The sequence below is a fragment of the Nanorana parkeri genome, unplaced genomic scaffold, assembly GCF_000935625.1.
Source record: "Nanorana parkeri isolate BGI_ZX_2015 unplaced genomic scaffold, ASM93562v1 scaffold6, whole genome shotgun sequence".
NCBI lineage: Eukaryota > Metazoa > Chordata > Amphibia > Anura > Dicroglossidae > Nanorana > Nanorana parkeri.
Window position 1 is genome coordinate 4,358,615 of NW_017306274.1, and position 11,867 is coordinate 4,370,481.

Here is an 11,867-nt window from a genome sequence, read left to right on the forward strand (position 1 = left end):
ACACAATCCCCCCCCCTTATCTGTGCACAGGGAATGTAATTTGGAGATGAGGGTCGCTCAGGGTCAGTGGCAGGACACAGATGAGCATCTTCTCCTGCTCATTACAGAGGGTGTCTGCTGGCTGAGGTGGCGATTCATCTCCATTGCAGTGTCACTGCGTCTCGGCTCCCTCTAATCCCTTGTGATTTCCTTATCGCAGATAGCAAAGCCGGCCTGTCAGAGGACTCCAGAGCCCGGGGGGACGTCGGTGACCCCGCAGACTTGACCCTCCCTCCCGAAATGCCAATACTGATTGACCGTCACGCGCTGAAAGATATTCTGGGAACACCAAAATACGAGGTCGAGGTAAGAGAGCGTCTGGTGAGAACGCTTCGTCTGCAATGACTTTTTATTGTGAAGCTAATTCGTTGACCTTCCTATTGACCTCGGAATAGAACTGACCCCGGGGTGTTGGGAGGGAAGCGTGTGCAATGTGATTGTGGAAGGACTGAACTCCGGACAAACCTCATGTGAGGGAGCTAAAGGGTTTGTATTTCTGTCCATCCACTTTTTAGAATAACACAGCTCTGCCACACAGCACAGCACAGCCCACTCTGGCAGGACAGACAGATTTTTCTCTGCTGCAATTTAGTAACCCTTACAGGTCTTGTCCCGCCCCCAGCCTGTGATTGGGCAGTGGATGGAGAAGCTGCAGACTGTTTTCTCTTACTATCAGCATGCTTCTAGCTGGCATGAGCACTGCAGCACAGCTGACTGGCTACTGGGGCTGCTTCTTTTTCCAGTCTGAGCCTTGCTGTACAGGCACTGCAAGAGGCTGATACCAACCCAGAGCCAGCGCTTGTACTGAAACACATTAATTATGTATTAAAGCTGAATGCCGGCCTTCCCTTCAGTCTTCTATCTGACCTCCGTCCTCCCCTTCAGTCTTCTATCTGACCTCCGGCCTCCCCTTCAGTCTTATATCTGACCTCCGGCCTTCCCTTTAATCTGCTATCTGACCTCCAGCCTACCCTTCAATCTGCTATCTGACCTCCGGCCTCCCCTTCAGTCTTCTATCTGACCTCTGTCCTTCCCTTCAGTCTTCTATCTGACCTCTGTCCTTCCCTTCAGTCTTCTATCTGACCTCTGTCCTTCCCTTCAGTCTTCTATCTGACCTCTGTCCTTCCCTTCAGTCTTCTATCTGACCTCTGTCCTTCCCTTCAGTCTTCTATCTGACCTCTGTCCTTCCCTTCAGTCTTCTATCTGACCTCTGTCCTTCCCTTCAGTCTTCTATCTGACCTCTGTCCTTCCCTTCAGTCTTCTATCTGACCTCTGTCCTTCCCTTCAGTCTTCTATCTGACCTCTGTCCTTCCCTTCAGTCTTCTATCTGACCTCTGTCCTTCCCTTCAGTCTTCTATCTGACCTCTGTCCTTCCCTTCAGTCTTCTATCTGACCTCTGTCCTTCCCTTCAGTCTTCTATCTGACCTCTGTCCTTCCCTTCAGTCTTCTATCTGACCTCTGTCCTTCCCTTCAGTCTTCTATCTGACCTCTGTCCTTCCCTTCAGTCTTCTATCTGACCTCTGTCCTTCCCTTCAGTCTTCTATCTGACCTCTGTCCTTCCCTTCAGTCTTCTATCTGACCTCTGTCCTTCCCTTCAGTCTTCTATCTGACCTCTGTCCTTCCCTTCAGTCTTCTATCTGACCTCTGTCCTTCCCTTCAGTCTTCTATCTGACCTCTGTCCTTCCCTTCAGTCTTCTATCTGACCTCTGTCCTTCCCTTCAGTCTTCTATCTGACCTCTGTCCTTCCCTTCAGTCTTCTATCTGACCTCTGTCCTTCCCTTCAGTCTTCTATCTGACCTCTGTCCTTCCCTTCAGTCTTCTATCTGACCTCTGTCCTTCCCTTCAGTCTTCTATCTGACCTCTGTCCTTCCCTTCAGTCTTCTATCTGACCTCTGTCCTTCCCTTCAGTCTTCTATCTGACCTCTGTCCTTCCCTTCAGTCTTCTATCTGACCTCTGTCCTTCCCTTCAGTCTTCTATCTGACCTCTGTCCTTCCCTTCAGTCTTCTATCTGACCTCTGTCCTTCCCTTCAGTCTTCTATCTGACCTCTGTCCTTCCCTTCAGTCTTCTATCTGACCTCTGTCCTTCCCTTCAGTCTTCTATCTGACCTCTGTCCTTCCCTTCAGTCTTCTATCTGACCTCTGTCCTTCCCTTCAGTCTTCTATCTGACCTCTGTCCTTCCCTTCAGTCTTCTATCTGACCTCTGTCCTTCCCTTCAGTCTTCTATCTGACCTCTGTCCTTCCCTTCAGTCTTCTATCTGACCTCTGTCCTTCCCTTCAGTCTTCTATCTGACCTCTGTCCTTCCCTTCAGTCTTCTATCTGACCTCTGTCCTTCCCTTCAGTCTTCTATCTGACCTCTGTCCTTCCCTTCAGTCTTCTATCTGACCTCTGTCCTTCCCTTCAGTCTTCTATCTGACCTCTGTCCTTCCCTTCAGTCTTCTATCTGACCTCTGTCCTTCCCTTCAGTCTTCTATCTGACCTCTGTCCTTCCCTTCAGTCTTCTATCTGACCTCTGTCCTTCCCTTCAGTCTTCTATCTGACCTCTGTCCTTCCCTTCAGTCTTCTATCTGACCTCTGTCCTTCCCTTCAGTCTTCTATCTGACCTCTGTCCTTCCCTTCAGTCTTCTATCTGACCTCTGTCCTTCCCTTCAGTCTTCTATCTGACCTCTGTCCTTCCCTTCAGTCTTCTATCTGACCTCCATCCTTCCCTTCATTCTTCTATCTGACCTCCGGCCTACCCTTCTATCTGACTGCCGTCCTCCCCTTCAGTCTTCTATCTGACCTCCGTCCTTCTCTTCAGTCTTCTATCTGACCTCCGTCCTTCCCTTCAGTCTTCTCTCTGACCTCCGTCCTCCCCTTCAGTCTTCTCTCTGACCTCCGTCCTCCCCTTCAGTCTTCTCTCTGACCTCCGTCCTCCCCTTCAGTCTTCTCTCTGACCTCCGTCCTCCCCTTCAGTCTTCTCTCTGACCTCCGTCCTCCCCTTCAGTCTTCTCTCTGACCTCCGTCCTCCCCTTCAGTCTTCTCTCTGACCTCCGTCCTCCCCTTCAGTCTTCTCTCTGACCTCCGTCCTCCCCTTCAGTCTTCTCTCTGACCTCCGTCCTCCCCTTCAGTCTTCTCTCTGACCTCCGTCCTCCCCTTCAGTCTTCTCTCTGACCTCCGTCCTCCCCTTCAGTCTTCTCTCTGACCTCCGTCCTCCCCTTCAGTCTTCTCTCTGACCTCCGTCCTCCCCTTCAGTCTTCTCTCTGACCTCCGTCCTCCCCTTCAGTCTTGCACAGTTGTACCGGCTCCTCCCCTCTTCCTCTGATGTCACTGCACACTGCGAGCTTCTCATTAGGAGTTGCAGCAAGTCAGGCAAAGCCCAACCCATTTCCTGGTTGCAGGACGTCCATCATCATCTAGCTGTTTGCTCCCAAGCTTGACTTTCCCAAGTCCACCCATTGGATTTCAGATTTGGAGGCTCAGGATCACATGTGGGCGTTACATAGGGTGGTCTGCATGCAAATGAAGCCTGCCTAGGAACACGCACTCCTCCACACTGACATCCACCCATCAGGGCATTTTGATATTTGCATAACTCCTTCCAAGAGACGGCCCACTGCTTGTATCAGGACTGAGGGCTCTTGAGTGGAGTACTGAGGTAGGGTGCTGTGATGGTTTCATGTACATGTGACCAGTGACAGCACCCCCATGTGACCAGTGACAGCACCCCCATGTGACCAGTGACAGCACCCCCATGTGACCAGTGACAGCACCCCCATGTGAACAGTGACAGCACCCCCATGTGGCCACCCCACTGCACATGTGGCCACCCCACTGCTCGCTCACAGACCGGTCCCTAGAGCCTCGCTCCCCCTCTGCTGCAGCATTCTAAGGTCCTTGAGTCATCACATCCTATACATTGCACGAGAGGACACCAAGGGAGGAGACAGACTGGAGGGAGCGCTCTAACAGCCAGCCGGCTCCGAGGAACAGGTGAGTAGCCCAAGCACCTGGTGAAAGGTGGACTGGAAGGTTTAATTCTGCTTTATAACAGCAAATATACCGCTAGCCAGGGACACCCCGCCGTGACATCATCGCGCGTGCGCGACCATCTGATTGACGCCTGCCGGCGGTTATCTTGGTAATGGACGCCGGCAGAGAGAGGAGGGGACGTTCACCCGGCGGGATGAGGTATGCCGCTGGGTCCCCTCCTCTCTCCTGACACTGTTGGGCTCTCAGTCCATGACCGAGCGCCTGACTTTTCATAGGGGGTGATACCAAAATGACTCTTAGTCATTTTGGTGTCACCCGGGTGCGGGCCGCACCCTCCTTGTGACGCCACTGTCGCTAGCATTGTCTAATGCTGCTGGCATGAGCGGCCCTAAGCTGCCGGCAGCTGCCATCTCTTCCATTAGAGAGTGGAAGGTATGGTATTGGGTTTATGCTCTCCCGAATTCTTGGGGGAATAGTCCCGGGAGAGCTCGGAGCGATTATCCCAGACAGCGGAGTCCTGCGGAAAAGGTGAGTCAGCTCTCACGAGGGGCTGCGGCTGGCACGCTCAGTCTGGTCTCTGGCGGCGCAGACGGCGCGATGCATCCGGGGAGATGGAAGCTGCGTGACGTGACACCTGGAAGAATGATTGAATCAACAAGGGAAGTCTGGCGGCAGGATGATGCGAGTGAAACTACTAAGCGGATTAAGGAGTAAGAGGTACATGGGAAACAAGCGTCCTTTTGTGCCCGGACTCCGGGGCGGCCTATGATAGGAGTCCTCCGCCTGCAGGGCGCAGATTGTTGCTCCGCCACATTGCAGGGGACTCCAGTGTTGACTTGCTGCAGGAGAACAATAGAATCGGCGGATACACTGACAGCGGAGGGAAGATGAATAGATTGGGGGATTGTGTCCTCCGCCTGGCACTGGTTGGGTGGTTGTGTAAGCCTGGAAAGCTGCGCTATAGTGTGACAATATTCCCCTCTGCATACAATGCGTCCATCTTACACTCAGAACGCATGATTTTTTATAGTATTTTTCATCCATTGACTCGTGTTCTTCACATATATGTTGTGGCCGTAGCGTGATTCCAGTGTTACCTTACAGATCATGCTTCAGGCACATTCTCCCATCGCTCCAGTGGCCTTGAATGTCGACTCCCCAAAACCTGAGTTTGCATGGTTGCTGACGAGTTCAATCCATGCTCCAGAATTTGTGCAACAGTAATTATTATTATTGTGACATTTTTATGTTGTACAAAGACATGTTAGCTTTTAGTAATGGTGTTCTTTAAATAACCCCCTCCCCCCCCTCCTCCTCCTGGGTGTAGCTGACATAGTTATATATGCCTTCATCCCTGCTCCTTTCATTGTGCTACCCTATCCGTTGGAGGCCTCTACACCCCAACCCCTTGGCCCTCCGCTCTGCAACCCCTTATCCTCTTCCCCCAGAGCCCTCCATTCTCCGCCCCCTCGCTTCTCCCCACTGGACACCCCCCACCTCTTCGGTCCTTCCCACCAGAGCCTTCCATACCCTACCCCCTTGCCCCCCACCACCAGAGGCTCCATTCTGAGGTTCCCCCTGGAACCCTCTGCCCATATATGTTGTTCTTAATACTTCCCTTCTATTTGTTTTCGGTGGTGGACAGTCCTCAGTAATACTGAGTGTGTTGCTTACGTAATGAGGTCAGCAGTGCTATCTACCTTGTACAGACCGGACACCATAATGATACACACACACCATCCCCCCCCAAAGGGCCGGTCCATAACATCCTGCAGTCAGCTGGGTGTCATTTACCCCCAAGAAGTTGCACTGTGTGCTTGCAGGGGTCAGTGCCGGAGAAGTGGTCAGTATTGCGTTGCGTTATTTCTTCTCACTGGTGCAGGGCTATTTAGCTGTAGAGTTGGGCTTTAAGCTGATCTCGTACCCATATATAAAAGACTGTACTAGACTATATTCCCCTTAAGACTTTTACTGGGTTTCACCTCTGTAGTTACCCTCCAAGCCAAGCTACAGCTCCATTTATTGCATCACCATGGCCTTCCACCCATTGCATCACAATGGCCTTCCACCCATTGCATCACCATGGCCTTCCACCCATTGCATCACCATGGCCTTCCACCCATTGCATCACCATGGCCTTCCCCCCATGGCATCCCCATGGCCTTCCATCCATTGCATCACCATGGCCTTCCATCCATTGCATCACCATGGCCTTCCATCCATTGCATCACCATGGCCTTCCATCCATTGCATCACCATGGTCTTCCATCCATTCCATCACCATGGCCTTCCATCCATTGCATCACCATGGCCTTCCATGCATTGCATCACCATGGCCTTCCATCCATTGCATCACCATGGCCTTCCATCCATTCCTTCACCATGGCCTTCCAGCCTTCGAGGTCCCCGTTCCACCTCACACTGCCGGGTTTTATTTTTAGTTGCAGTGTATCACTCTCTTCAGACAAGAGGAAGTTTTGTTTTTGAAGATGATTTGCATTTGATTTCCAGGAAAATATTGCCCGACAGCTCGTAGAGAATTCTTCTTAATTGCTCCGAGCGTTGGCTACGCGATGCCGCCGCTGCACGCCTTCTGCAATACGGGATGCACAGTGACAGGAAGCGTTGCTGCGCCCACTGATTCTGCACTCAGACTGCAGACAAAGGCCTCCGCTATTTTGGTGTCTGTCACACAGGCGAGCGGGGAACGGATTATCATCAGCAGACGCGAGCCGGCAACCAGGAATACCATTCCACGCGGCACTCACCTTCCTGGTTTCATTTCGGCCCTTTGTGTCTTGTCCTGCAGGTGTTCGAGAGGCTGAACCAGCCCGGCGTGGCCATTGGCCTGGCCTGGACTCCGCTGGGAGGAGAGATCATGTTCGTGGAGGCCAGCCGTATGGACGGAGAGGGGCAGCTGACCCTCACGGGACAGCTGGGAGACGTCATGAAGGAGTCGGCTCATCTCGCCATCAGCTGGCTGCGCAGCAACGCCAAGAAGTATCAGCTGACCAATGGTAAGCGGGAACTTGAGGCTTTTGATGGCGGGCATGGTGTGATTGGCGCATAGCGTTGCTCCACCGTCTGGGAGGGGGGGGTTACAAGGAGGCTAATATCATCACAGATTCGGCTACTCATACTAGCTGCATGGGAAAATTCATTAATAACGTCATACACAACCGCATTTGTTGATGCATTTTATCTGTCTGCCCAGAGTACTTTTGGTTCTTCTTTTATGATTGCGTGTTGGGAAAACGTTGCGTGCAATACGTAGACTCTGCAGAAGCTGCGTTTGTAGCCTATGACATGACCGCCGCATCCTCTTCTCTTGCAGCGTCTGGCAGCTTTGATCTCCTTGACAACACCGACATTCATCTGCACTTTCCAGCTGGGGCCGTCACCAAGGATGGTCCGTCTGCGGGCGTCGCCATAGTAACCTGCCTCGCCTCGCTCTTCAGTGGCAGGCTGGTGTCTTCAGATGTCGCCATGACTGGAGAGATCACATTGAGGGGACTCGTCCTACCTGTAAGTCACACGCCAGCTGCCGCAGGGGAGAGGGGGGTCCATTCATTAGCGTCTACAATGGGGACTCCGTCCGGCAGCAGCTAGCCAGGTTCACAATGTCATTGTCCGGGGTGGCTTTTAATCAGCTCGGTTGCTATGAGCCATTGAAGACTAATAGGTTCTCTATTGTGTCATTGGAGCCGTAGACTAAGCACCGGCCCCCTTTGTCAAAGCATCTCAGAGAACTTTGCTGCCCTATAGCAACCGAGCAGATGCAGAGATGATTGTATCCTCCCTGGCCGCACAATCTCGGAACTTCTCTTGTATGCTCCCCCCCCCCTTTCTCTTCTTCAGATTCCCTCCGTCATGCCATCAGCCTCTATAATCGAAGTGCAACCTAAAAAACGAATCCTCTTTGAAAGCCTCAATTCTCCGGATCTGAATTCCCCACAACTACTGCTGCCAGATCTTCCTTCCCTCCATCATCTCTCCTTTCTGCTGTCAGATTGTAAAACTCTTGTGGGAATCGCCGTCACTGCCAGTATTTCATGTATTTGATGACGTGCGGGGATGTAATGACAAGCACAATTTGTACTGTGCTGCAGCAGATGTTGGAGCTGTCTGAATCGGTAATATATTGGTTAAGTCCGATATAACAGTTGCCCAAAAGCTCCAGATTTCAAGCGTTTCCTTATTTTCATGTGATTGGTGGAGATGGAGTAACACAAACCATACATGCTGCTGCATAGTACAATAGTCTTGTCCTAATGGCGTGTTCTGCCATGGTACCAGAGACGTCTGCATGGTTCAATATACCATCCTGGTAGAGCGGTCTGCCATGGTACCAGAGACGTCTGCATGGTACAGTATACCATCCTGCTAGAGCGGTCTGCCATGGTACTAGAGACGTCTGCATGGTACAGTATACCATCCTGGTAGAGTGGTCTGCCATGGTACCAGAGACGTCTGCATGGTACAGTATACCATCCTGGTAGAGCGGTCTGCCATGGTACCAGAGACGTCTGCATGGTACAATATACCATCCTGGTAGAGCGGTCTGCCATGGTACCAGAGACGTCTGCATGGTACAGTATACCATCCTGGTAGAGTGGTCTGCCATGGTACCAGTACAGTATACCATCCTGGTAGAGTGGTCTGCCATGGTACCAGAGACTTCTGCATGGTTCAATATACCATCCTGGTAGAGCAGTCTGCCATGGTACCAGAGACGTCTGCATGGTACAGTATACCATCCTGCTAGAGCGGTCTGCCATGGTACTAGAGACGTCTGCATGGTACAGTATACCATCCTGGTAGAGTGGTCTGCCATGGTACCAGAGACGTCTGCATGGTACAGTATACCATCCTGGTAGAGCGGTCTGCCATGGTACCAGAGACGTCTGCATGGTACAATATACCATCCTGGTAGAGCGGTCTGCCATGGTACCAGAGACGTCTGCATGGTACAGTATACCATCCTGGTAGAGCAGTCTGCCATGGTACTAGAGATGTCTACATGGTGCCATAGAAGAATGCTCTAGCAGGAAGGTACAGAAGTCTCTGGTACCATGGCAGACCACTCTACCAGGATGGTATATTGAACCATGCAGACGTCTCTGGTACCATGGCAGACCGCTCTACCAGGATGGTATATTGTACCATGCAGACGTCTCTGGTACCATGGCAGACCGCTCTACCAGGATGGTATATTGAACCATGCAGAAGTCTCTGGTACCATGGCAGACCACTCTACCAGGATGGTATATTGAACCATGCAGAAGTCTCTGGTACCATGGCAGACCACTCTACCAGGATGGTATATTGAACCATGCAGAAGTCTCTGGTATAATATACCGTCCTGGTAGAGCATTGTGCTATGGCACTAGACTTCCGTATAGTAGAATATAGTATCCTGTTGGAGCATTCTGTAATGCTACCATAGACTGTAGCGTGGTATGTTTGACTGTCATGTTACTATAAAACAAAGTGTGGCATACACAGCTGGCTGACAATGCAGTGCCGCATTCCCAGTTGCACCCACTCCATGTCTCTTAAAGTGACAAGACAGGTCACATGACTTTACTGTAACAGATGCATCATTGCCAGAGCTAAAGTTTTCTACCTGCTATGTAAATCAACCCCTACCCAGCATGCATCAGTGTAGTACTGTACCCTATGGTCCTGAATATATTCCCCTGCTGCTCTCTCCATGTGCTGTAGGCCATGGGTACTCTGAATCAGATATAGACTTCTCCCAGGGATGCCATCTTCATTTTCACCCTCTTCTCCTAGGTCGGTGGCATTAAAGACAAAGTCCTAGCGGCGCACAGAGCGGGACTGAAGCGGGTGATTATACCGCAGAGGAACGAGAAGGATCTGGAAGAGATTCCCGTCAACGTGAGACGGGATCTGAATTTTATATTAGCGTCGGCCCTGGATGATGTCCTGAACGCTGCCTTTGATGGCGGATTCTCACTGAAGAGCGGGCAGGAGCTGCTGAACAGCAAACTTTGATACCACTTCCATCTCTCGCCATTAGCAGCAAAGCCGTCTAGTGAAACTTCTCCTGCAATTTGCACCTTATTATTTTTATATGCGGGGCTGCTGACGGTTTAGCCATTTTTTTTAGGAAATGCATCAGATTGACAGGTCCCATCTTTAGCTCCACCCACAAAATATCTGCCTTGCTATTCAGCTAACAGATTTTGTTAAAGCCCGTGAGGAAAGGTGAGACTCGCCACTCAAGGTTCCTTTTCCCTTACAGTGGTCACCAGGATAGGACGGGAGGGGAAATCCCATCATAGCGGACATAGTAAGTGAAAGCAGAGACTTTAACACAGGTAGGCAACCCAGCTGTGGTGTAACTACAACTCCTATCATGCTTCTTTCTCTCTGGGAGTTATGCCTGTGGCTGTCAAGAGTCTTTCAATGGCTTTCGGCAGGGGTGGGCAAGTCCTGCCCTCCAGCTGTGCTTTTGCTTTACCTACACATCTTAACATGCCTCTCTGGGAGCCATGCCTGTAACTGTCAGTCGTGCAAGGCCTCATGGTATCTGTAGTTCCACAACAGCCGGCTGGCCAGAGTTGCCCACCCCCACCTTCATGGGACTTGTATTTCCACAACAGTTGGAGTATTGAGGTTGCCTACCCCTGAGGTAAAGCCCGTGTGCTACCCTCTGCTCTAACATTTCACCACTCTGGCCTAAACCCAAATTTCACTTGTAATTTCCGGATAGTAAAAGAAATGAATCCCTAAATTCTCTGATGTAACAGTAAGACGTTTCATTTAGGGCTGGTAATGATTACAATTTTCGTGTTTGATTAATCGAAAAAATTTTTAATCGATTAATTATAACGCACATACAGATGCAACTACATTGGCCTATACACATACAGCACAGCAATGAAGTCATACAATGAACTAGGATCACACTAATCCAGCACGTTACTAATCTCACGTGCCCCACTCAATATGGCCGCCGCTTGACATCACCTTTACCGGACTCCTCCCCCCTTCCCTTTTGTTAGCCAACGGAGCCACTTGGGGAAGGGGGGAGGAGTCCGGTGACGTCGATGTCGGTGACGTCGATGTCCGTGACATCGCCGACGGGACTCCCGGAAGCCGGCGGAGAGGTGAGTGTTTTCATTAGCGATCAAAATAATTTTAATCGATTAAAAAGTTTAATGATTAATCGAGAAATTCATCTTTAATTTCTACAGCCCTGGTTTAATTTGCATATTACCTGGAAGGAAACCTGCTAACAATGACCATGCCGGTATGTTCATGTGTGTTATGTGCTCAGTAATTCTGTATTGATTGCTCCGGATGGAAGTCATGTTAAAATTATTATTTTCTTTAATTAAAAAATGACTTTTTTTTTTTTCTGTGTTAAAAATCTTCATCTCTTTATGACTCAAAGACTCTCAGGGTGATTCACAGAAGGGTGGAGAGTTTGGAGAAGAGAACAATCTAGGATAACATCGCTGAACTGGAAAGTGAGCTGAATTGGAGAATGTTTCCAAATCCGTTATGTTGTCCTAGATTGTTCCCTTCTCCGGCCTTCTCCAAACTCTTCACCCTTTTGTGAATAACGCTGTATATTGTTATCTAAGAGCAATTATAAAAATGCAAAGTCAGCTTTGTCTCCACCCGATCCCCCCAACCCTTCCCATATATACAGAGGGGGTGGGCAACCTCAACCCTCCTGCTTTGCTTTAACTACATAGCCCGACATGCCTCTGACTCTGGGAGTCATGCCTGTGACGGTCAGCCTGGGACTTGTAGTTTCACAACAGCTGGAAGGCTGGAGTTGCCCACCCCGTCTTACGGGGGGGGGGGGGCGGGGAGACTTT

At 50.5% G+C, this 11,867-nt stretch overlaps 1 protein-coding gene across 3 annotated transcripts in view; it reads left to right on the forward strand.

Moving 5' to 3' along the window:
• Positions 1-10,095, forward strand: part of LONP2 (lon peptidase 2, peroxisomal) — a 78,401-nt gene extending 68,306 nt beyond the window's left edge. For 2 of the 3 annotated variants that reach the window (XM_018553304.1, XM_018553312.1), the window contains 4 exons: positions 204-345; positions 6,821-7,028; positions 7,346-7,536; positions 9,808-10,095. In XM_018553304.1, the coding sequence (XP_018408806.1) occupies positions 204-345; positions 6,821-7,028; positions 7,346-7,536; positions 9,808-10,029 (763 nt within the window). In that variant the 3' untranslated portion in view covers positions 10,030-10,095. Of the gene's footprint in view, positions 1-199; positions 346-6,820; positions 7,029-7,345; positions 7,537-9,807 lie in introns of all 3 variants that reach the window. The other variant, XM_018553298.1, reaches the window with a different exon arrangement.
• The last annotated feature ends 1,772 nt before the right edge of the window (positions 10,096-11,867 follow it).